Source organism: Drosophila arizonae, chromosome 2 (assembly GCF_054131065.1).
Source record: "Drosophila arizonae isolate 15081-1271.41 chromosome 2, UAZ_ARI_1.0, whole genome shotgun sequence".
NCBI lineage: Eukaryota > Metazoa > Arthropoda > Insecta > Diptera > Drosophilidae > Drosophila > Drosophila arizonae.
Genome location: NC_142922.1, coordinates 7,477,274 through 7,503,147, shown reverse-complemented (window position 1 = coordinate 7,503,147; position 25,874 = coordinate 7,477,274). Strand labels below are relative to the sequence as shown.

General features: G+C 41.7%; 2 protein-coding genes across 2 annotated transcripts; one reads left to right on the top strand and one right to left on the bottom strand.

The window, feature by feature from the left end:
- Nucleotides 1-11,343: 11,343 nt before the first annotated feature.
- Nucleotides 11,344-13,613, bottom strand: LOC108616145 (dynein regulatory complex protein 9). Its single transcript, XM_018011169.2, has one exon. It carries the CDS (start codon nucleotides 13,611-13,613, stop codon nucleotides 12,504-12,506), a length of 1,110 nt encoding a protein of 369 aa, XP_017866658.1. The 3' UTR covers nucleotides 11,344-12,503.
- A 4,003-nt stretch (nucleotides 13,614-17,616) lies between these two features.
- On the top strand, nucleotides 17,617-21,649 carry LOC108609294 (uncharacterized). The gene is made up of 4 exons (XM_018001052.2): nucleotides 17,617-17,814; nucleotides 18,148-18,210; nucleotides 18,288-18,450; nucleotides 18,527-21,649. The coding sequence occupies exons 1-4, from the start codon at nucleotides 17,744-17,746 to the stop codon at nucleotides 21,098-21,100; spliced, it is 2,871 nt and encodes a 956-aa protein (XP_017856541.1). The 5' UTR covers nucleotides 17,617-17,743; the 3' UTR covers nucleotides 21,101-21,649.
- Nucleotides 21,650-25,874: the final 4,225 nt, after the last annotated feature.

The window sequence follows — 25,874 nt, the reverse complement described above, 5'->3', positions numbered from 1 at the left end:
TATGATTCAATTACATGGAGGAGGAGACCATGGCAGGAGCTACAAGTTTTTATATGCTAGTTTCAAATAGATGTTCAGTTCAGTGTAAAGTGTTCTATCTCAATCATATGAGTCAGACGCAAAGAGTTGTATCAAGCATAAACAGCGAGTTCAGACATGTTGCGCTACCAGCAGCAGGTTGAGTTGATGATAGTACAGCTGCTCTCGCAGTCCACTGTCATTATGTGAACCGTAAACCAGGTAGTTATTACACACACTCACACACACACTGAGATATAGATTAGTATCTAGACAGACGAATTTCAAAAAGCGAGTTGTAAAAGCGAATGCAGAGTGGAAATTATTTAAATTTATGCTGTCAAAATAAAGCCGAAAGAAGCGACGCACATCGAAATGGTGCAAAGTGCGCACACACACACACACACACACACACACTCACATATAAATATTTTCACGTATGTGTGTCAAGTGAAATTCGCTTCAATTTAATGCAAACCCCAAGCAAATTGTCATTAAAAGCGGCACACATAAACAAACGAATACACACACACACAGACACATACACACACACACGTACACACACACTGTCAGCCCGGCTATACGGGCAGACTAAGCCGTAAACAGCACGCCATTTGCCCGGCTATATTTATGACGTGAACGACAAGACAAAATGGACTTCCGGGTGGCAAAGGGGAAGGAGGGGGGGGGGGGGGGGGGGGAAGGGGGCGTGCGACGGGTTTTTGCATTTTAATAGACTGACCCAAACGCTGTTAAAACCGCATGCAAAACGCGAAAAATACTAAAGCAAGCAGCGTATATGCCTGTGTGTGTACCTGTATGTGTGTATGTGTGTGTGTGTATATGTGTGTGTGTGTGTTCAAGGCATTTGCAATGCAAATTTGTTGTAAAAGTTTAAAAAAATTTATGCCGCTTTTATGGCACCTAGCGACCTGCGACCTGTGAGCGGCGACCTGTGACCTGGCACCTGCAATCCAGGTGGAGGCCCAAAGCGGACCAGGAAATTATACACTTACTAAATAGCAAAATAATTTTTGGCATTTGCGCTCCTCATTTTAGCCCATTTCATTCTCAGCTGCATTAAATGCAAATTTATGCCTATTTGCAGCAAGAAACTGTAACGGAACTGCCCGCTCCCACCCCGCGGCCCACTCGGTGCTTGGTTTGGTTCGGCTTGCTGCTTTTTGCTGGCTGCTTGTTAAAATGCCATAAATTACAAACAGCCAAGCACTTCGACTTGCCTCGAACTGCCAGCCGAGCCGGACTGACAGTAAACGGCGCTGACTGTTCGAATGTTTTATCAAAGGGGCAAGCGGGCCGCTCGCATTGGCAGTGCCAAAAGTATTCCGAAACTATCGACTCTTGCCCTGTTGTGCAGTCGAGCAAGCTGCCACTTGCTGCTGCAAGTTGCAACTTGCAACTTATTGTTGTTATCGCGCTGTGCACTGGCTTGGCATTCTTTTTGCTTTTTGCTTCTTGCTTCTTGGCTTTTTGCTTGGCAGGCGGGCCAGAAATCTCCGGGCGACAATGCACAACTTGCCCAACTGCGAATTTATGGCCAGTGTTTTTTATATCTTTGTTCAAAACTTTGAGAGTTACGGCACAGCGAAGGCTCTGACCCGGCCAAGAATGGCTGTAACTCCAGCGAATTGTACTTGCCAATAATTAGCCATTATCAATTGACGATTCGAGTTTCCATTGCCTACTTTTGAGCGCACACGAAATTCTTGTGGCAGTTGCAACTTTGGGGCTCAGTGCAAATATTTATGCGGAGTTGGCCAAGTTAACCAAGGATCTGCCCCTTTTGGGACAGTCTTTGAGCCACTCTCTCTCTCCCACTCTCTCTCACTCTCTCGTTGGCATTTTCTTGTCGCTGCACTCATTATTTAAGGCCGTTTATTTGTGCAACATTGTGTCAAGTTATCGCTCGCCAGCTGGCATTTGTGGTCTGTCTTAGGCGCACATAAATTTAGCTAACCATGACCGCAGCTGCTTGAAAGATTTGGTCACAGCTCGAATATAAACTGTCGGGCCATAAATCTTCGGCCGCAATATAATAAAACCATAAGTGCAACATAGCTAAACATGACGTGCAACATGCAGATAGATTGCACAAAAACTTGCCATCTGATGGCGATGTGAAAAGTAAAAAAAAAAAAAGAGGAAGAGGAGGAGAAAACATCTGTCCCGGCCGCCCATCAAGGCGGCATCGGCGCCCAGGCGGAGCTGGTGGGCGTGGCTAATGCAAATCACGTCGCAAACAGCTGCGCAAATGTTGCGGAAATTGCCTGCCCCTGGCATCTGCACTATCGCCTGTGATGCCGCCCCGAGGCATCAGATTCATTTTGCAGCATTGTTTTTTTTCCTATTTGTTGTTGTTTTTATTGTACCTTTTTTTTGTGTGAATGCTATGTGCACTCTCATGCATATTTTATCATTTATGCGCCCTCATTATCAAATGGAATTATGAACAGGCTCTATTGGCAAATATGAATAATCGGAGAGCTGCTGGCGTTGCATTTTTATTTCAGAGATTATACGAATACCATTTGTCAATTTATAAATTTCCAATCTCATTTAAAGATACCAGCCTGGCAAGTGCAAATTTGCATAGATATTTCACAATAATTTTCCATTTCGATGGCCAAAGGAAATCTAAATTAACTTAAGTGTTTTACAATTTCCAATTGATATCTGCTTTGAGAAAATTTAATTTTGCATTATTTATCATTATTGTTATTATTATACGCAGGCCAATGCGCACAGTCAATGCTGATTAATTAAACATAGTTTAAGTAAATAATTTAAAACAACATTTAACACTTCTTATTGATTTTGTTGTGGCTTAAGTTCACACAAACTTATTTATTGTTTTATGGAATATTTATATAACACTATCTTTGCTTTAATATTCGTTCATGTTGCGAAATAACTGTGTACTTGCCCATTAATTAAGTCCTCTTGCTTATAGCATGTGATGTAATATTAATAATAATAATAATAATAAATATATTCATAAATAATGTACTATAATATTTATAAAAATATTAATAGTAATAATAACAGTCATCATAATAATGAAAAATATAATAATAAATAATAAAATATAATTAATAGTAAAATAATAAAAATATAAATTTTTTTTAATAAGCCCTATTTCGGCGAATCCAATCGAAATACATTAAGTTTGTAAGTAGCTTAGATATTTTCTTAGAAAAAAAACATGAAATTAAAATTATTTTTTATTTATTATTATTATTATTATTATTATTATTATTATTATTATTTATTTATTTTTTTTTTGTTTTGTTTCTTTTTTTTTTTTCTCAATTGCAATTTATAGTTGAGGACAATATAAATCTGTTGCCCAGCCAATTATATATATTTTCAGATACTGGCCCTAGCATGTGCATAATCAGCAGTCTGTGCGTTATAAATATTAATAGCTCACTCAACAATGCAATTCAAATGCAGAATTAGCATTTTGGCTTATTGTTGTTAGATATGGTTAGATATGTGATTGTTGGGTCGCCTTTATAGGTTATGGCATTATGTAAATGGGTGATGAATGTAATAGCATAGTCGTCATTGACCAAAATGCGATTTCAAAGCAAGCGAGCAACGAGTCGTATGAGTAATTATACGGTATATGAGGAAACTTTTACGGCAGACAGCCGCAAAGCGAACGGTGCCATCAGGCCGCGACGTTCGATTTGTGGCATTGTGACAATACGTTGGCAGCAGATATGGCCATAACCGTGCCCAGCCGCCCGCCACAACACAGCGACGCCCACAGCTCGCATCTGGTGCGTGACAAAAATCGAACACTGATGCCGGCGACAGGCCGTAATTTTGACTCTGCAGCTGTAATTGTGTTAGGCCGCAACAGCTGGCTGGTCTGTCTATGTGAGAGAGTGTGTCTATATATGTGTGTGTGTGTGAGTTAATTGCTATGTTCGTAGCGGTGAGCATCGCCTGGTCTCGCACTCGCCTTCGCATTCGCTTTCGCATTCGCATTCGCGTTCGCGTTCACATCACGACCACGTCACATTATGCATGTAAAATGGCCATGACTATGGCGAGGCGCACAATGAACTTATCGCCGGCTTGGACTTAATCAAATTTCGCCAAGCAAACTGACAGGGCAGCTAAAATGGATTGGGGCACGTTCTACACAGCATTCGCTGCATACTTTGGGGCACGCTTCATTTGGCTCAAAACTGGCTGGCAGTTAAGTGAAACGGGCGGCAAGGTCGCTAGCTGGGAGCAAGAAGTCAACGTGTTGACACACTTATTTAACAGCTGACCCGCACTCGTCACTCCTACCCGAAGCCAGCGAGCAAGCCAAAAAGCTAACCAGCTACGACTTCAGCTTGTGCTTTGCCCCAGCGCGTTCTCGCTCTATACCAATCCAGCATCCCGCAAACTTTTTTATATTTTTATATTTATTTCTATTTTTGTATTTTTATTTTTATTTTTATTTTTTGGTTTTTACTTTTCGGTGCGCTGCGCGTTGCCTTGGCTTGTTGCACGCTTCACGCTGGCGCTGGCACGCGGTGCATAAATCAATGGCAACGATCTTTACGTGCCTCGGCCGCCACTCGAGCAGCATGGACTGCCCACGCCCGGCAATCTTTATTGCGCATTGTGGCTTCCGCTCGCCGGATGTTTGTTTGTGTGCGTGTGCCTGTGTGTGTGTGTGTGTGTGTGTGTGTGTGTGTGAGGGAAAGTGTGCTCGCTGCATTTAAGTTGAAAATGTGGCATTAAAATGCATTTCGCTTTCAATTTACCCTCGCACTTGAGTAATAAGTATTTTCATTAGGTGTTTTCCGCTTAGCTATTTGACACCATTCTCCTCGCCTTCTTCTCTCTGCTGGGTTATTAATGAGCTCTGCCCTGGCTGACAATCGATAACAGTCTCTTAGTGGGCTTTAATAACGCGTAAGCAACTGTCTCAATTAATTGCCAATTTATTATCGGCCAACGAATCAGGTGTTTGTCATCTCTGGCACCAATTAACCACAGAAATCAAAGCAAAAGAAAAACAGAGCCGGAAATAATGAACAATCTCCAGCTGCCATCAATAAACTAATAAGAGAGCAGGCCAATTGCTGTATTAGAACTCAATTAAATCTGAATTTCAGAATTAAACCTGAATCAGCAAATACCCTGCATAAGGAGTTCAAGTCTCATGACAAATCGCTCTTATTTCTGTTTTTTATTAAACACATTCCATATGGAGAGCAGTTCTCATTGTGGAATCATTTGTGTGCCTAGTAAGCAACTGAAATGAGCACAAGCGTCAACAGGGTATAACAAGTTTGAAATTTGTTTCGCATGCATAAAATTAATTTATTTTTATCATAAGGCTGCCATCAACACTAACGATGATTCGAAAAACAATGATGTGTGACCACGCACACACTCACACTCACACACACACACACACACTCATGCGAACAAATTCATTAATTTCAACAAGGCGGACGTCCTCAACAATAACAGCAACAACTTGAGCAATAACAAATCGGAGTGAGGACATGAAACAAACGCATTTACGACTGCAATGCAAATGACAATTTCAAAAACAAAAAACAAATTGCCAGAGCTCTGTATGCATACAGAAGCATGAATACGCTATATTTCAGTTATAATTGGAGTGTTTTAAATATTAATAATTAATTAATTAATAATATATTTAAGTCGCAGTTCAGCTAACGTTTTGTGCAAATTTTTATGATTCTAATAATATTCACAATAAATTGTGATATTAATAAAAAGAACAAGATAAATAAGTGAATAATTATAATCATTTAATTTTTTAGATTTTATGTACATTTTTATTATTTAGTTTATTATATATTTAGATTATATTAATTTAGCTTTGGTTTGTCTTTTCTCTTTCACATATACATATTTATATACATATATGGGTTATTGTTTCTTATTATAATAATTTGTTTTCCATCAGCTACAGTTTCCAGCTCATTATGTGAGAGATTCTTACTTACTTTCTCTGGAAAATTCGTTAGATTAAGCAGTGATTACTTGTTCCACAATTAAATCTGTCGACTCTGCGATAGAGTACTGCAAAATGAAGCGTGAGAGCGTGCACAGCATATATGGATGCTAGATGATTTTGCATCCAGCATTGTAAAAAAGATAAGGAAACATGTGTATGGTTGATGTTTTGGTTTTGCGGGTGCGGGTGCGGGGGCGGTGCTGGGAGCTGGGGGGCTGGGGGCTGAACCGCTGCCATGGCCAACGCCCGTTCCCGTTGATGTGCTGCAAATGCGCTTGTCAGTGCTGATCCCTTTAGCTGTTGAATTGCAAATTGTTTGTGCATGGCGTCAGGCATTTTATTTTTCCTTTAGTTATTTATTTTTGTTGTTCCTTTTTTTTTCCTTTGCTTTTTTGTGTGTTTCCCTCTTTTTAAACTGCTTTACACTTCATACTCTGTGACAAAATGTTCGCCCATCTGTCACTGCATCTCCCACTTTTATTTTCATGCAGAAATGTTTTGCTTTATTCTGGTTGCCGCTGTTCGCCTTGGCCAACAAATTTAAGTGCACAGCCATTGGGCGAACCTCATCTCATCTCCAGCATAGTTACTTAAATATTATAATCGCATTCGGTATACCCGCTGAGAATGGGAATATGGTTGACAATATGTGTACTTGAATTTATTTATTTATTTATTTATTTTCTATTTCTAAGTTTAGTTTTTGATATATGCGCATTGCCTGCATCGAGCTGTAGTTAATTAAAATTATGTGCTGTGCTAAGCTTGGCGGAAAAATGCAGCCCGAAGGCAGATCACGGCACAAAAGCACGCAAATATATGGCAGCTCGTATGTGATTCATGCTATTTGTGTATGCATTTGCAATTTCACTATCGTATGACTGACTGCAAATAACGAAATGCAAAGCACATTAATTTATTGGCACGTTTATCTGTGGCAGCGGCTGCCTCATTATAAATGCAAAAAATCTGCATAAATAGCTCATATGTTAGTTTGTATGTGTGTGTGTGCGAGTGTGTGTCCGAGTGTATCGAAGGTCATGCAAAAACTATTGGGAATTGGCGATAAGCGAGTTTTGTTTTGCCAACGGCTCTCCACATCCATTTGCCCAGCTCAAGGCCTCTCCATTACGATAGGCAGCTCGCGAGTCACAAATTGAGTGCTGGCAATTAAGTCAAATTGCAAATGATTAAATCTGGTATCAAATGCTAAGCAAGGTGCTCCGCATCGACCCAACTCTTTTATGCTGCCTTCTAGAATCTATCTCTCTCTCTCAGTCTCTCTCTGTCTGTCGGCTGCTGGCCAAAATAGTAACATTAAAATTAATGCGCCGAAAAGTAGGCTATTAAAAATGCAAAGTAAAGTTTATTAGTGCAAAGGGCGAACGCATAGAAGCGCACTGTGCCGTTATGTCATGCTCTATGTGAGTTGATTATTTAAACAGTTTTCCGCTGAAAATGAGACAGGGACGTGCGTTAAATACAAATAATTGGCCAGGGTGAGAGAGGCCAGAACAAAAATAATACAAAACTTGGCAAAATTCATAACATGCGAAATTCGGCGGTATTTATGGTTGGTAATGATTTAGACATTATTAATTTTCCATTTTGGATGAAATAAATAATAGTTTCCAAATGAAAATTTCATAAAATTGGAGGTATATATAATTAGTTTTTTTATTGTTGCTGAACAGTAAGAACTAATCTTTGGGGACACAGGGCCACAAGTAAATGTCTTATGTAGTAAAACCCTCTGGTGCCTGGTCAACGACGACGACGCCACTGGCCATGACAATCACAAAAACACAAACATGGAAAAACTCACAGCAGACGGATGCACAAAATAACACATTAGACGGCGTTTCCTTTGCCAAGGGAGCGGCATAAAAGTTGCTGGAGTTCATTTCGGGTCGTCGACGTCGCTGACAACAACAGCAACAACAACATGGCAGCAACAATAACGAACAGACAAACAAATAAGCTGACAGACACTCGTTTCCGTTTTCAAACAAAACAGACGCCATATTTAAAATTCCAAACGACGCGCAACTACAACAGCAGAAATAGTAAACAAATAACAGCGAATCGCCATTGCGAGCAACGTTTTTCCTAGTTCCTTTTTTTTTCTCCTTTTTGCTTGTCCGCTGCACACAGATTTGGAGGCGAGTGCGAGGCTGTGATTTTTGATTCGGCGAGAGGCCCACTTGACCAAAGCGCAGCTCACAATCACAGCTAATTGCTGAATTATGCCACAAAAATGTGGAGCGGGCAAAATGAAAATCAAATCATGCTTCACGGCGCACGGCAATGAAAACGCAAATATGCCAGCAGCAACTGTGCGAGATGCTCGCGAGAGCGGCCCACATAGATCACAATCAGCAGCAACATTTGGCAGCAGAAGTCGGCATTTGGCGTTTCACATTTGAAATTTAGCATGAAGCATTTGCCATTTGCCACTTTCCACTTGCCATTTACCGCGTGCCGTTTGCCGTTCGCCATTCATGTCCTAGATAGTCCAAGTACGAGCTTAAATTGCTGGCCGGCTGGGCGTGATTTCCGTGAAACAGAAATTAAAGATTTATTTAAGATTTGCATGATGCGATATGCAGTGCGAGTAGTTGGCTGTTCGCAGTCCTCAGCCAGGCGCCACACAAAGGACACGTACGCAAATAAAAATGACTCCGGTGTTTGTGTTTAGCTCCTCACTTTCGGGTCGTATATTTGAATATGATTTATGGACTCCGAATTGCAGCACACGCCAAGAGCGTTAAAGTTCCGCACCAATTACATAAAATATGGATTTCGACCAGCGGCCGTCAAGAAATACTCTAAAAGTTTGCCAGTCCCGTCGAATACTAAATCTGGATCTGGAATTATTGTGTATATGAATATTGATTTAATATTTATTTATTCAAATTCATAAGATCCGAATTTCAACCAATTTTATTTTAAGAATATGTGAAATTCTTTTTTGGAAATTCTATTTACGTTTAATATTTAATTTGTATGCCAAACTTCGATTTCACACTAGTTTTAAAATTAAAATTTACTGATAGATGATTTCTCGCTGCTCTAAAAAAAATTTGTAATATTTTTTATTGAGACATTGCATTTTTATGGGACATTATTTTATTTTATTTTTTTTTTTTTTTTTATATTGCAAACAGTAGTTAAAATACAAATAAAAATTTGAAAAGTTATTAAATTAATTCATGTTCCATAAATACGTAATTGTTTTATAGCGAACTGATAATATAATTAAAGTCTATATACATATATTTATATTCATATATTCTACATACATATATTTATTTATTTTTTTTTTTAAATACATATAGTAAGTTGAACTTTTTTAATATTTAAATTTTTTTTATTTTTTTTTTTTCAATATTATAAGTATTTTTGTGTAAGTACTATTTTTATAAATATATTATTAGTTGACTGTATTTTTTAAATGAATATAAAATAAAATGGAATTTAAATGCAAACTATTTAAGTACTCTTGCAGAACGTAGTGTGTGACTGGGTGTGTTTGTCACAAAAAGCTCATTAAATTCTCATATATACATATACATATATCTCTATATATTTCTCAGTTGTCAATTTTTCAAGTCTCGACTCAGAGCAGCAGGTCGGCGGCTCTAATTTTAAATGCTAAAATAATATAAAGCCAATAAAATATTTTATCAGGCGTACGTGTTGCTATTAGATGCCAAAGCATCGGCACCCCTTTCCTCTCCCAGCCGTCGAGCATCGCGTCACGCACGCATTTTAAATGACGGCGCTGGAGTGTTGAAAGCTGTGACGAGACTAAAAAATTGTGTGAGCTGAGCTGGCGAGGTGGGCAACCCTTTTTTACGGTTGGTCAGTGCAGCGGATCTGGTCTCTGATTATGCGTCGAGCGGCCATAAATTTATATTGAAAGACGTGTGTAGTTAATCAAATTAAAGTGCTTGATTAAATTTTAAATATTACTCGACGTCAAATAAAATGCGTAAGAAATTAATGTCTGAGCACGTGGCGCATTCACAATATTCAATTAATTTATGTGCCCGAATATCCAGCAAGCAGCATGTTGCTGCTCTCTCAGTCTCTCTCCCTCTCTCTCTCACTCTCTTTGCCTGCCTCTGGTAATCTTCCATTTTTCCGTTTTTCCTTTTCGTTTTGCCTGGCACTAGAAAATATCTAAAACGTGTCGCAAACTGCGTGGTTATTTAAAACAAGACCTGGCCAAGTGCTGCTCCCTTTAAAGCGGCTAACGGCCAAGTGAAGTTAAATAACAATTTCACTGCTCATTAACCCTAATTTGAATGTAAATTTTCGTGGGCCCTATTTGGGGCCCTTTTCTCGTGGGGCCCGCCATTTTTAAAGGATTTCGGCAAACGTTCGTTTTAGTATGTTTTAACTAATGCATACGACAGTCAGCGCTGAGCTCCAGAGCAAGCCCTTAGCCAACTAGTTGTCCTTGGCTGTAACTGGGCGACTTGGGCGCACAAGTGCGAGGGGCTACACATCAAACTAGTTATGAATTTAATCCCCGGATTAAAGGGTGAGCGACAGGCTTAAGCTGGCCTTGCAAGAAGCTAAGCATTTATGTACAGGCATATAAAAGATATTTTAAAACAGAATAGTTAGTTGCCTAAGAAGTAGCTTATATCTTGATCTGCGTAAACAGTCAAAATGTCGACTCCTGAATAGAGAATAGAGTAAAAATCTTCATGTGGTTCCTAGAGTGATTGTTCTAAAATATGCCCTGTTTATATTTAATGTTTCTTTCAGTTTAATTTATCGAAGTTTATTATAAATGCCTTTTAAACTAATTTAAAAATTTTAAAAAAATATTTTTATATTAATGCATTCATTTAAATTTGTCCTGAGTCAATATGACATTAATGCATCTTTCAGATTAATTCTTCTAGTTTATTATAAATGCTCTTTAAACTAATTTTACATTTTCTTTTCAAAATTAAAAAAAATCTGTATATCATTTAAATTTACATATATGTACATATGTGCCAAAGCTTTGCCCTGAGTCAATGTCAGCTTATGTAAAAAGTTCAATATGCTTATATTATTTTTGATTTACTGGAAATAAAATTGGTCGCAATTTTTAGCTGTAAAATTTAATTCATGCTAATTTTATTTTTATAAAAATTATATTTTCATATTTATATGCTGAATACTTGTATATAAATAGAAATGAATATAGTCGACTTATCAAAGAATATTCATATAAACTAATTACGATTTTTATTTTAAAATTTACATTTTTTTTATTTACATTCATATTTATTTTACTCTATAATTGCAATGGCTTTCATTACCATACAAAAACTAATCATATTCAAATAACTCAGATTTAATATAGAGCTATGCATAGCACTTTAAGCTAGTCCCAATTAGTTCTATATGGAATATACATATTAACAATATACGCCTTCGTTCACATTTTCTTTTCAGCAATATTTTCGTGCTATTTCATATGGATGTGTGCATGAAAATGGTTACTGTGCCTTTCACATTTTTTTATTTATTTTTTTTATATTTATTTTTGTATTCTTCTCACGCCATCTTCCATTAATTCAGCCGTCAGCAAATAGACAAAAGGCCTTGCAACAAAATGGACTTGCGGCAGTCATTATTGGGTAGTTATTGTTGTTGCGAGTGCCAGGGTATAAAACAAAAGTGAGCATTAAGCCAAACAATAACAGCCAGGCTAGCAGTCGGCCAGGCTGGCCGTGTGGTGGGCGGGCGAAAGGCGCACGGTCAGAGTGAAACAGGGAATGGCAACGTGCTCGGCGCCCATGCAAATTCAATAAATTAAGGCAACGGCCATTAATTATATTTTAAATTACAATGCACACACACACACACACACACAGGCATACACTGGCGAGTTGTGCTTGCGCTTGCGCTTCTGCTGAGCCTGACAGAGAGAAAGTTGCACCCATTCAGCGGGCAAATTGTCGCTGTTTATCGCCTTGCACCAACAGCGCTCAAACAATGAAACCAAAAGCAACGACAATAACTGACTGCCAAGCAGGCCATTGTTGCTACTGGAAACCACTTGGCTGGCGCCATGCATCCCAGCTATGTATATGAGCAGAAAAAAAAGAGAAAAAATTCAAATAATAAGAGCAGAAAATCAAAAAAAAAAATAAAAAAGCTTTAATACCAACTTCAACTTTAGCTGCTGCAGCAGCCTCTGAAGCCTCTGCTGCCGCTGCTGCCTTCTGCTGTCAGTGGCAGCAGCAGAGCACTGTGATGACTGCTGGCCCATTAGCGGCGCGTAAACAATGGCCAAGGCTGTTGACAATGCCGGCAAGCCATTAAGGCTGACGCCAGCCGTTGACCGCTAACGTGTTAACTGCAGCGAGCCAACTTTTTAATTGGTTTTAAGGCTCGAGTGAATTTCCATAAGGCAAAGGCGGGCTCAACTGCCATTGGCTTGCATTTAATTTGTCTACTTCTTGGGCTTGGATCGCTTGCCGCGCTTCGGCTTCTTCTTGAAGGGACCCAGGCCGCGTCGCACCATGGTGCCACGCCACCAGGCCTGCAGCCTGACAGCGCACTCAATGCGATGCACCTCCAGATCGTGCAGCCGCTGCTCCTCCTCCTTCCTGGCTGTATACTCAGCAACGAACTGTCTGTGCTGGGCGTTCAGCTCGCGATGATGCGCCAGCAACTTGTTCTGCTCGAGGATGCGGAGCTGCCAGGCCTCCGTCTCGCGCTCAACGCGTCGCATCTCAGTGGCATAGCGCTGCTGCCAATGCTCAATGCGCTCCCTCAGGTCGGCCAGCTCGCGACCGCGGAAGGCGTTCAGCTCCTGGCCGACGCGCTCCTCGCGTGCCAGACGCTGCTTGTAGTCGAGTATGTCTCGCAGGTAGGCTCGCTCGGCATTCTCGCCCCAGATCTGGGCCTGAGTCACGCGCGCCGCCTCCCAGCGCTCGACCAGGCTGAACTCCAAGTCGTTGACCCGCGAGACGCACTTCAGATTGTACTTGGCATCGGCGATGCGTTCCTCCATCTCCTTCAGCTTGGCCGCCCCGTCGATTTCCAGCTGCTCCAGTTCAGCCTTGAGCTGAATTTGCTCGTCCTTGGAGCGCTGCAGCTCCTTCATTGCCACGGACTCTTCGCTGTTGTTGCCGCTCAGGTCACTAATCGCCAGCTCTAGGCGACTGGGCTTTTCGCTCTCCAGCTCCTCCTGGGTCATGAACAGCTGCTCGTTGGCGGCCATAACAAAAGCGCGCAGTGCGTCCAAATCTCGTTCATATTTGAGGGCATCCAGCACACGCTCATCCACCTGGACGTCATCCAGATCTGTGTCGCCCAGCAAGGACTCCAGCCGCGGCAGCTTCTTGCCCGTGAGCAGCAGGCGCTGAGGCAACGCCTGCTGGCCAATGGAGGAGCTGCGCAGCCTGCGCAAGGAGGCGGGCAGCCGGGCCGGCGGCTTTTGCATATTCAGGCGCTGCGAGCGCTGCTGCAGCACCAGCTTATCAATGGTCTCCTTATAGGTGACAGCCAGCATCAAGCGCTTCCACTCAGCCTGCTGCTCCTCATCGAAGGCCTCCATTGTGACTGGCTGCAGCGGGTCATGTGCGAGGTGAGGCTGCTTGGCTGCTTAGCTGCCAGGCTACTTTATCGATATCGCATGTTTGAGGTTGCCAAGGCAACTGTTGTTTGGCTGAAAGTAATGCAACTGTCTCGGTCCTCTTCTGCTTGGCCAAGCGCCAATGGGTATGCTACGCATTTGCCGTCGTCGTCCGCCGTTGCCCGTTCGTTTACGTGCAAAAATGCCAAACTCGTGCTGGCGCCTTTATGGGACAGCAGCAGCAGCAGAAGCATGAGCATGAGCATGAGCAGTCTCGGAATTTATCTTTGTCTCCCGAGCTCTGCTGCCCTGCTGCTCCATTGCCAGCCATTGCGGCGGTTCCTCTTGGGTTCATTCACTTCTTCAGCCAGCCAACTAGCCTGTGCGTCTTTGCACAATCCACATGCCCTGCTCCCATCCACCGCCTGCTGCCCAATAAGCCCTGCGCCGATTGCAACTTAAGTTATTGGCACACAAGGTGGCAGACCCGCATTACAATTAAATTATCGCGTTAACCGCAAAACCTGTGCACAGCTGCGCGATTTTGCTCTGAAGCTTTTTCCACCATGTCAACAGCGAAAGGGCAAACAGCAAGCACAGTCCGGAGAGCTTTAAGCATATGCGACTATTTGATACCCTGCAACTTAGCTTTACCACTGAAATTTAAGCAAATTGATATTTTTATTATAAATAAATTAATAATATAAATAATAAATATATACATTAAATTTTTCTGTATTTATTTCAGCTATGTCTGCACTTAAATTATTCACAATGTCTAACTTTATAAAAAGAGAAAATTCAATCAATTTCTAGTGGTTGAACTTTTGCCCCACAGTTCAAGCAGCGGCCCTTTGAAAGGCACTCGCGAGTGGTCATTGGCAGCGCAGGCTCTATGAATGGAGCGCTATGAGAAATTACCAGAAGTACACACACATACATACATACATATATATTAATATTATGGCAGCTGCTGTCTCGTGCACACACTGTGAACCACTGCGAGCCACTGCGAGGCTGGCACAGAGCAGAGCCGCCGCGGCATTCCGACACATGGGAACTGCATGTGGCGTCTTTGGCGCTTGGCGCTTGGCGATGGGCGAGTGGCTTCGTTGTCAGCGGCCATTATTTTTAATAGAGTGCAAAGAAAAAGTTTTCAGTTTTCTGCTTCATTGACTGCAAATCGGGAAAAGGCGTCGAGGTCGCCACTTCTTCTGAAATTAAATGCGCCAAAAAGTATGCTGTGCAGCGACTGATAAGCAGGCAGCGCACACACACACACACGCACGCATAGAGAGAAAGAGTGTGTGTGTGAGAGAGAGAGAGAGAGAGAGAGAGAGACTCCTGCAAGCAGCATAGTCTCACAAAATGTGGCATTTGCAGCATAAAGCCATACACATAAATTCGCTCTGGCCAAATATTCAATTTTCTTTTCGATTCGCCAAGAAAGTTCCCCAGCAAATTCCGTTCCTTTTATACTTTGCTGGAGAAATGCATAGCCATTGAAGCCAGCTTCAGTTTGTTCAATACTTAGTCAATGCATTTTATCGCGAGCTGCAGATCAATGCTAATAATAAATATACATTTCGTTAGAAGTGTCTGCTAAAAATCAATCAACCGCAGGCCCAGTCTCAGTCTCTGAGCTGATGATTGCATGTCAATGGAATTTTCTAGCAAATATTTGGCTTTCATTCATTCATTCATTCATATTTTTATCAGCTTTGTGGAGTGGTATGGGCGTGGCTGGTACTTTTGTTACTTGGCAACAACTTTATTTGGCAATTCAATTGTTTTAAATTCATTTCGCAATAAGCTCCAACATAAACATGAAAGCAAATTCCTCAGTCGAGGACTTTACAGGTGATAGGAATTCATACGGTGGTGGCAAAGGTGAACACTCTGACCACACTACAAACAATAATCGGAATTTCAGCTTTGAATTCTGTTTTTTTTTTTTTTTTTTTTTTTTTTTTTTTTTTTTTTGACTTATGTCTGTCTTTGTCATATGCTATTTAAATATTTACATAAGACATGTGGTTACGAGGTAACGAGGGGCATATAAATTGAAAAGAAAAAGGCGTTTAAGTAGCTTTGCAATATTTTATGAAAGAAAAATTAATTTATAAATATTATAAAAATTAATATACCACAATAAAGTTTTATTTATATTTAATTATTATTATTTTTTTCTTTTATTTTTCAAATATTTCTAATATCAAATCTATATACATGTTTTTATATCTTATCATAGGCTAATAACTATTTTTTTTTTATTTTTTGGTTTATAGATATTACTTTTTTTTTTTTTTTGTTTGTATATATATTTTAAGCGCTGAATCTGTACAATGCAAGTTTAGTACCTTAACAACACAATTAGAATTTTTATATAACACCTAACCTTCTGATGTATTCAGGAGGACTTACAAATATATATTTACAAGTATCTTCTTCAAGCAATCTTCTCGCTAGTCTGCTCCGGTGTCTAGCCAGTCTGTCACTATATCGGCTAGTGTGTCTCCCAATCTGTTCCTCCACAGTAAACTATAGATTAATTCTAAAATATATAGTTTATTTTATTTTATTTATTTATTTATTAATTTTTTTTTTGTGTCTACTAATTTTAGTATTATGAAATGGATTAAAATGGACTAATGAGGATCTGATTTAGATTTTAGGATCTAATTAGATTAAAATCTATGAGCTGTAGAACAGATCAAATAGGTTTATATTTGACTTTTGATGAAAATAAATATTTACATAAATGCTTCATTAATTTTATTTTTATTATTTTATTTTATTTCGTATATTGTATTTAATATTTTAGCTAGCTACTTATAGTTTCTACTAAATATACACTGAACCATCTCTAAAAGCTATCCATCCACAATGCAAGCCCGCACACACACACACACACACACACACACACACACACACACACACACACACACACACACACACACACACACACACACACACACACACACACACACACACACACACACACACACACACACACGCACACACTGCATGCTGCATACTCTGTTTATGCGCGCATTACTTGTCGCATTTATGTTGGCCAGTGTAAATAACCGAAAATTGTATGTTGCGAGCCGCAACCACGACACCGTGACGACAACGGCAGATGCCAAGCGAAAGCCAAGCCAACCTCAGTAGCAGCAGCAGCAGGAGCAGGAGCCGGAGAAGGAGTCGGGCCTCTCTGCTGCACCGACTGGCGATGTCGCGGCTCTGGTCATGATGGTGACTCTGTGAATATGTCAGAGCGCCGTTGTCTGCGGCCAACGAGTGATAGACGCTACCATTAATTCACATTCAGGTGCCGCACGCTTGGTTGCCTCGCCAGAAATGTGAGTGAGAGTGTGAGTGTGAGAGTGAGAGTGAGAACAACATGTGTTTTTTGTCAGCCACCCTAAAGTGTGGACAGGGATCGGTAAAGTTTAGTGCGGAGTCTGCGGTCGCCCGCCCAGGCAGATCTCGTGCAATGCCATGACAAATGCTCTGGCCAGCCCCAACGATTCTCGCCGTTCGAGTGGAGCTCGCGCAGCCAGACAGGTGCCTAAAAAACTGACCCACTTGCTGGCCGTGCAATTAATGCGCACCCCAGATGTGAACATGGGCAAAATTGAAAGTTAGCCGGCCGCTCTCAATGCCCGCCACATTGTGTGGCCATAGCCAAAAGGGGCCAAAGTAAAATCAATAAGGGCAGGTCACTCCGCAGTGTCGACTGTCGCCTGTCTCCTGTCTCCTGTCTCCTGCCTCCTGTCGCTTGTAGCCCGGGCCAATGCCAAGCAACCACCAAAAGTGTATAAAAAGTGAACAGAACTGAACCAAGAAATGAGGTAGCCATGACAACCGCACTCAATAAACAAATGCCAAGCGCACACACACACACACACACAGGCACACATACGCTTGCACCTTTTATGCGCCCATTCGAATAAAGTTGCTTTAAAAATAACTCTCAATGCCGCATTTATTGTATTTGGTGCTGGGCCCGCGGTGCCACGCTAACTGTGTCAACATAGCAGAGCACCGGCTGCCATCGACAGTCGGACGGTGAGTGCGAGCGTGACTAGACCCAGTGCAGCAGCGAGATGTATCCGCAGGCGGAGCTGGAGAACTACAAGCTGCAAGTGGAGCTGCTGCAGGAGAAGCTGCGTCGCAGGTTTGTGGAGCACATTTTATAATTAGATATAAGTGCAACATGAAGTAAATATGATTTAGGCGAGCTCTCTTTAAGCAAGCGCAGAAAAACATTATTCAATAAGTTTTGCAGGCAGAGCAAGAAGAGGAGAATACTTAACTTTGCTTTTAGTTTAGCAACTTTGCTTGTAGCTTACATTAATTTCTAATTATTTGATGAACTTTGAGTTAAGTAAGTGAGGCAAAACTTAAAAGTTGGGAATCAATATTGTGGTTATACAAAAAATTGTTATTTATAATATATTTTTTGCTTCTTATGTATGACTAATTTCCGCATTTTTGCCCGGTGCCACAGCGAGGACAATCGCCAGCAGCTGGAGCATAAACTAGAAAAGGTTCTGCAAAAGCGCAGTGAAATGTGAGTAAAATTTGTTTTTGCTGTGCCAACGAGTCCAAGAACTCATTTATAACGTCGTTCATTCTCATGTGCTCCAGCGAGAAAGGCATACGCCAGAAGACACGCCAGAAATACCAGGAGTTCCTGGAGGAGCAGACGCTACGCAACGAACGAAACAAAAAGCTGGTGCAGATGCTGGAGCGCATCGACGAGCAGACGGCTGTCATGTCGCAGCGCAGCGAGAGACTTAAAATGATGAAGGTGAGTCACAGGTGCAATTCGAAAGTCACTCTCCGCCGCATCCTAATTCCATGTGCATCTGCCTGTCCACATGCAGCTGCAGTACCAAATGTACTTTGCCAAATTGGTTCAAAGCCAAACACTACGCTGCATACAACAGACAGCCGCTCCAGGAGGCGGCGCGATGACGATTCCTGTGCTCATACAGCCCCAGCGCCAGGCGACGGCCGTGTCGAGTCCAGCTGTTGGGACAGCAGCGGCTAATGCTGCAGCAGCTCCCATTGCAAATCAGAGCCAGCCACTGATGTATCCCCTGACGACTGCAGGGCCACAGCAATGGGCCTTTGCGACGCAGGCGTCGGCGCCGACGTCGACGCACACTCAAGCTGGCATGTTATTAACTTCGCAGGTGACACCACAGCCCGCCGTTTATATGCCCTACCCGGACTTGTATGGCGGCGCAGGGGCTGGCTATGGCGTGGTGGGCGTGGGACAGCCGCTTGCCACATCCAATCTGTTCGACCTGCGCGCCACATTGCGTGCCCTGGACAATGAAAATGCCGATTTACCGGAGCGAATGACGCACTTTGATGCGGCCGCCCTAGCAGTCGATGAATCTCGAGGTGGCGGCGTTGACAGAGCAGCGCCAGCAAAAACAGCAGCCATGACGACAACAACAACGACATCGACAACGACAACGACGACGACGATATCAACTCCATGCTCAGTGAAAGATATGAGCGCACGGGAGCTGAGCAGCACATCCTCGACGCTGGCAACATCCTCGTTGACATTTGATAAATTGCCAATGACGGCAGCGCAGACTGAGCTGCCAGCTGCAGCTGTCGCTGTCGCTGGCGTCGATGACGCTGGCGGTCGACCGCAAGTGTCGGCGCAGTTGCGTAGGGGCAGTCGGCAAGAGCTGGAGCAGCAGCAGGAGCTGGATGCTTGGCCAAATTCACGCGTGACTAAAGGCGAGCTTGAAAAATCGCCAAGTGTCGTTGGCTATAATGAGGCGAGCGGGCAACAACAGCAACCACAGCAACACCAGCAACACCAGCAACACCAGCAACAACAACAGCAACGCGATTTCGATGCTTACTTTGGTGAGATGAAAATCGATGAGCCCTGGCAACCAACGGCAGCTCCAATGGCAACAATGACACGGCCAAAGGACCAGTACGAAGACAGAGCGGATCTAAGCGTGCGTGCTGGCAAAATGAAAACAGTTGGAGGCGATGGCGCCATTGGCGGCCTCGTTGGCGGCATCAGCAGCGATTTGCTTGACGAAGTCAAAGCCAGCCGTGCTGCTTTGGAGAAGGCAGCGGCTGCGGTTGATGAGCAGCTAGCACGAGGTAATCAATTGTCGCCACCGGCACCCAATGAGCCATTCGCTAAGCCCGGAGTGTCGATTGAGAATATTGAAAATGCCATTTACGGTGAACGTTTGACGGCAACAACCACTGCGATATCAGCCAGAGCAGCAGCAGCAGCGGCAACGGCAGCGGCGGCGGCAGCAACAACAACAGCAACAACTGCATCGACACCGGGATTAGTGGAGAATTTGGTAAGCAACGCATCGATGCCACAGCCACATCAACAGGAACAACATCCGCAGCAGCAGCAGCAGCAGCATGGGAATGAGCAGGTGAGTGCCATGGATACACAACAGTTGTCAGAGCAGCAGCAGCAGCAGCAGCAGCGAGCAGACCAAACAGCCTACGGGCAGTATGATGCCAATAGCTATGTGGATCCGGGTGAGCCCAGTTACGCCAGCATTGAGTCGACTCCGCAGCAGCAGCTGCAACAGTTGCAGCAGCCGGCAGGCGCTGCGGCCGAGCCACTGTACAGTGAAATCGGAAATCCCACAGACTATCAGCAATATGCAGCGGATGCAGCAAACGCATCAGCCGAGGCCGAGGCAGAGGCGGCTGCAGCCACAGCGCAGCAAGAGTACTCCGGCATGGATTACAGCAACTACGATGCCGCGCAATATGCAGCTGGCTATGATCCCAATGCCCAGTACCCGGGCTACATATACGATGAGGCCACTGGCCAGTACATAGCCGATCCCAATGCAGCTCAGTATGCCCCGGATGGCAGCTACGCGGGCCAGGACTATGATGCTGCAGCGGCAAATTATGATTACTATGGCGAACAGCAACAGCAACAGCAACAGCAGCAGCAACAACAACAGGAAGAGCATCAGGAACAAGAGCAAGGCGCCTATCCGATGTCTGACAATAGCAATGGCACAGCAGCGGAGCTGGTCGCACCACAGGAAGTGGAGCAAGCCCCGCCATCAGACGGGGCTGATGCAAAGCCCGAGGCCATTCACTCACCAGCGGTGGCCGGCAGCACCGCCAAGCCCGCGAAACCCACATCGATACTTGCGTCGACAGACAAACAAGCGATGCCTAATGATGCGCATCAGCAGCAGCAGCAGCAGCAGAAGAAGAAGAAGCGCGTTAATTTCGTTGACAGCAGCGAAACGGATGATAGCTCAAGCGCGAAACCAGTCCAGGAGCCACCCGGACTTACTGGCAGCCCCGGCCCCGGCCCCGGCCCCAGCCCAAGCGCCACAGCACCCGCGGGAGCAGCGGCCAGCGCGTCTGGCGTCGGCAGCGAAAGCGACTTCGATTTTTCAACGGGCAGCGAGGCGAAGAATTAGAACAAGCGCCAAACACTTCAGTTCTAATTTGCTGCCATTTAGGTTAACCAATGGACTGGCCATCCCACACAGTGGTCATTCATTCAATGGGATCGCAGTCAATTTCTGTCCACAGCATTTCCCACTTTGCACACAATTCATGAATGGAAACTTTGATTGGAGCATCTTGAATATATATATATATAAGTATACATATATAAAGCATCTTGAATATATATATAAGTATATATGTATATATATATATATCTTGTCTAGCTTACCTTATCTGGTTACTTTTCACAAAGTTAAATTGAGTATGAAATAAAATAAATTATTAATCAAGCTTAGCAAAAAATATTGTGAACTTTAACAAGCTTACGCTTTGAATGGACTTTGCACATTTCGATTTGGGAATTTATTTAAAAGAAGAGTTTTAATGGTATAGATTTATAAAAAGAAAAATGGTTACATTGAATATATTTCTAAAATATAAACTAATTAATAAACTATTAAAATAAAATATTAACAATTAATTTACACGTTTCGCTTTTGTATAAAATTAAGTTAGATGTTGAGAGCTCTAAGATTTTTCACAAAAGATAATAAAAAGAGTTGCTTAAAAAATTTAAATAAAATGTACGAATTTTTAAGTATTTTCGTTGATAAATATTATGCCAAAAAAATAAGCCCCACTTAATTATAAATTAAATTATAATTATGAGTTTGTCAGCAATATGAAGCATATGAAAACTTGACGTAAAACTGATACAGATTTTTAAAATATTAAATGCGAGTTATTTAAGGCTGGAATCTTAAATGATTTTCGCGCGGATAATTAATTAAAAATCATGGAATGCGTTCAGAAATCAGAATCGTTAACAACTTTTATATAACCGTTTGAACGGACAAAAGGCTCACTTTTTTAATTTCATAAGAGTTCAGCCTGTGGTGCTCTTTGGTATTTACATACGTGTAAATTTATATATATAAATATATGTGTGCATATGCACATATATATTGTTGGTTCTTAACTTGGACAATTGACCATGGTAGAGCATATATGCATGTACATACATATATACAATGCATATCGTATGTGTACATTACAATATTGCATTTTCAGGTTGCATAATAAGCCAAAGTGCAATTGTCACTGAAATGGGTTGATTGCCTGTCAGAGAGTCAATTGGCTGACCAACATATCCCGTTGGCAACGATGCTAATTAAGTGCAGCTACCGAAGAGCAGCACGCGATGCACATTTCACCTTTTCTGATACTAGGCTAGCAGGTGAACTGGTTAAAGTTGCAGCTGCAGCCGCGCTAACAGACCAATATAATGGAACAAAAAAGAATATAACAATTGCTTGAGGGAAAATTAAATATGCATATTTTAATACGAAAAGATCAATATATTACAGATATCCCACATAAGTTCAGGCAGAGGGAGAGAGATGGAATGAGAGAAGGAGATAGAGGGAGAGAGATAGGGATGTGGGAGAGAGTTAGAAAGAGATAGGGTGAGTGAGAGAGATAGAGTGATATGAAAAGAGAAGGTGAGAGAAATAGAGAGAGAGAGAGAGAGAGAGATACCTAAAAAATTGGCTAAACAAATATTAATTACATATAAAAAAGTAATATAAAATATTTATATTCAGGCTTAAAAAAATACTGCATCTTAAAATAAGATTTTCTAATATATTTTAAACAATTACAGACCAAGCCCTAAGTGCTCTAAGGCACTCAAGCTTTTTATTCCCATGTGTATATATATTAATTAATCTATATTTGTGTAGTAAATAGCTATATATATATATATATATATATATATATATATATATATAAATTCGATTCGATTCTATTCTCATGTCCACTTTTCGATTAACTCTGGAAACTGAATGCTGGCTGTTGTTGACACTTTTCCCATCAAATTTAAATATGGATGTGATAAAAATGACGCTGGTTTTATTATTCTCATTGAATTTTCTCGGCTCTTTTATTCCTGGCTACATTTTTTTAAAGCCTATTGAAATTTTATTTATTATAATTTTTTTTTTTTTTTTTTTGACGAACTTTGTGACGTTTTATACATGTATGTCTTAATTATACTTGCAGTGCAATTCAGGGCACTCAAACCATTAAAAACTTGTATTAATTTCCGGAAAAGTTTTTCTTGTTTTTTGCTTTAATAGAATTTTTTAAAATATAGTCAATTATCCAGCATTTGCGTAGAATAGAAAAACAAAATAAAATTTTTTTTGATTCAATGCACGAGAGCCAGGCAAAGCTTTAGCGCATACTTAAATGTATCTCTATTTATTATATTGCTTTTGAAAAAGAAATATCGTCTTTTTTTCATTTCATTCATTCCTAATGAGCTGAACATTTGTAACTGGCTGTTGGGCCGAAGGGCAACAATGAGTGGAGCCGTAAAAGGTTTCGAGTGAACATTTTTTATTGAAAAATTTGAAATTAAATGCTACAACGGGGAGCCTCAAAGGCGAATCGCAAATAAAACTGAAATGGGTCACAATTAAATGCTCTTAGTCAAATGAGAATTGCCAGCGACGTTTCGCAGCGAATGAAAAATTTCTTTACAGGCTAAATATGTGCATGCCAGCTATTGGCGGGCCAAAGGTATGAAGTTCGACCCAAAGACAACAAATGCGAACAATTTGAGAGTATTTCGTACTCGACTTACATGTACAGCAATAAGTATCGCAACAGACGCTTTTTGAAATTCGATCCGAATGCTTTAAGTCGCGCGTCGGGTCTAAAATTGATTTCTGTTGAGTATTAGCATAAACATAAAACTTATAAAGCATTTATCAGACGGAATATATTATATAGATGATATGGAAGAACGAGCACAGGAAGAGAGAGGGAGAGAGCGTTAAAGAGAGAGAGAGAGAGAGATAGCGAGTGTGGCATGTTTCCACAATAAATTGCAAAGCAAATCAAATCAGCACGTCGCAGGTACAAGGATAAAGGATTACGAATATAGCTTCAGCCACAACACGAATAATTGAGTGCTCCTTATTTATGCACCCCAAGCAACCAAATAAGAGACAGGAAGAGCAAGCGCAAACGAGTGAGAGAGAACACAACACGAGTACCGAGAATCGAAAAAAAAAAAAAATAAAAGAAAAGAAAGAGAAAAGAAAAATACATACACATAATCAGTGCAGAAATTCAATTTTGAAATAAAACGCAAATCGAGTAGCGCAAGTCACAATGCCGTGCCGTGTTCCTTGTACTTGCTCGCCGAAGAGGGGCGCAAGGGCGGGGTGTGAGTGGATTAAAAATACCAAAAAAAAAAGAATGTACATTCGCATATGTTCGTGTATTTTGGCTGTCTAAATAGGCACTGCTGGGAGCAACATTTGTGGTACACGCGGCGTATGATTGACATTTATGCAAATGGCTTACAGGGCCGCGCCTCGTTTGGGGGTGTTGACTATGACAATATTTACACAGCCACTGCTGTATAACTGTAACCCTTTCTTTGGACCTTCCTCGATACTGCAAGTCATTCACATGCGCTACATGGAACTGAGAGGAACTACTCAATTAGACAGACTTCAAGAAGGATCATAATTTAGGAATCATCTCGTTTTCTCAAATAAACAATTTGTTTGTAATCATGATTGATATGGTCTACTTATATCTAGTATATCGTCGACTTTATTTGGTCAGCCGTGGCTCATAGACCGTTTCCAGTTCAATGTTTGCGTTGACATTAACACTAATTGAAAACATGAAATGCGATATCTCGCAGACAGACTGTATATGCGTCATACTCGGCGTATACACAATGTTACCTGCTCCAACCCTTGGCACGATTAGTGAACGTTCAGTGCGCCCGACAGCTCAAGCCAGCTACATTCAGTTCGTGCCGTTTTCACGGTGAAAACATAACAAAAGTTTTCGCTATTTTCTCCCCCTGCACAGGCAGGCCCACAGTGGAACAGTGGAAGTTTTCTGCGTTTTTCCGCCAACTTATTATTGTTTAAATATTTATACGAGCTTTGGCAGATACAGTGGCATAAGGACTCTGACTAGTCTGGAGTCAACAGTGCCCCATGCCGTGTGTCACATGCCACATGCCATATACCATGTAGCATGTAGCATGTAGCATACAGTAAACATCGTGGCTGCCGTGTGCTGTCTAGGCAACACATGTGCGACAAGTTCGAGGCGCCAAAGTTTGCGCGACACTCCATGGGCTCGACATTGTCACGTAGTTGCCTGGCCACTTGCTTGACGTTGAGTGGAGCTGCCAGCGATATGCATATGAATGCCAAAGTGCCTCAGGGCGTTCGATTTGGCTCTGACAGTGCCTGTCGTTGGCAATCGCTTGATAAACGCAGCAAACCCATCCGAAGCTTATTGCACACATAGTTAGCTATTAGTCCATTTGACTTTTAGCAGTGCAAGTTCTGTTAGAGCTGTGGCACGTAACTTTTCCTAACATTCCGAATGAGTCCAGCTTAGCTGTGATACCTGAACCCATAAAAATTCATCAGAAAGGATTGCTTTAATGTCAAGATTCATATAAAAGTGTATTTAAGCAAAATTGTCGTTCATTTTAACAATCTCTTCTCTCTGACAATCTAGTCATTAGAGCTACAGTATTCAATCCGTTATAAAGGTCAGCTCTCTACTAGAGCATATAAGCTTCGGTTTAGCTACTGCGACTGCCATGATTCACTTTAAGAGCAGCAAGCACGTATGAGTGTTTTACAACGATGGCAAACAGGGCAAATAATCATCATAATATTTCTAAAGTGCCGCTGC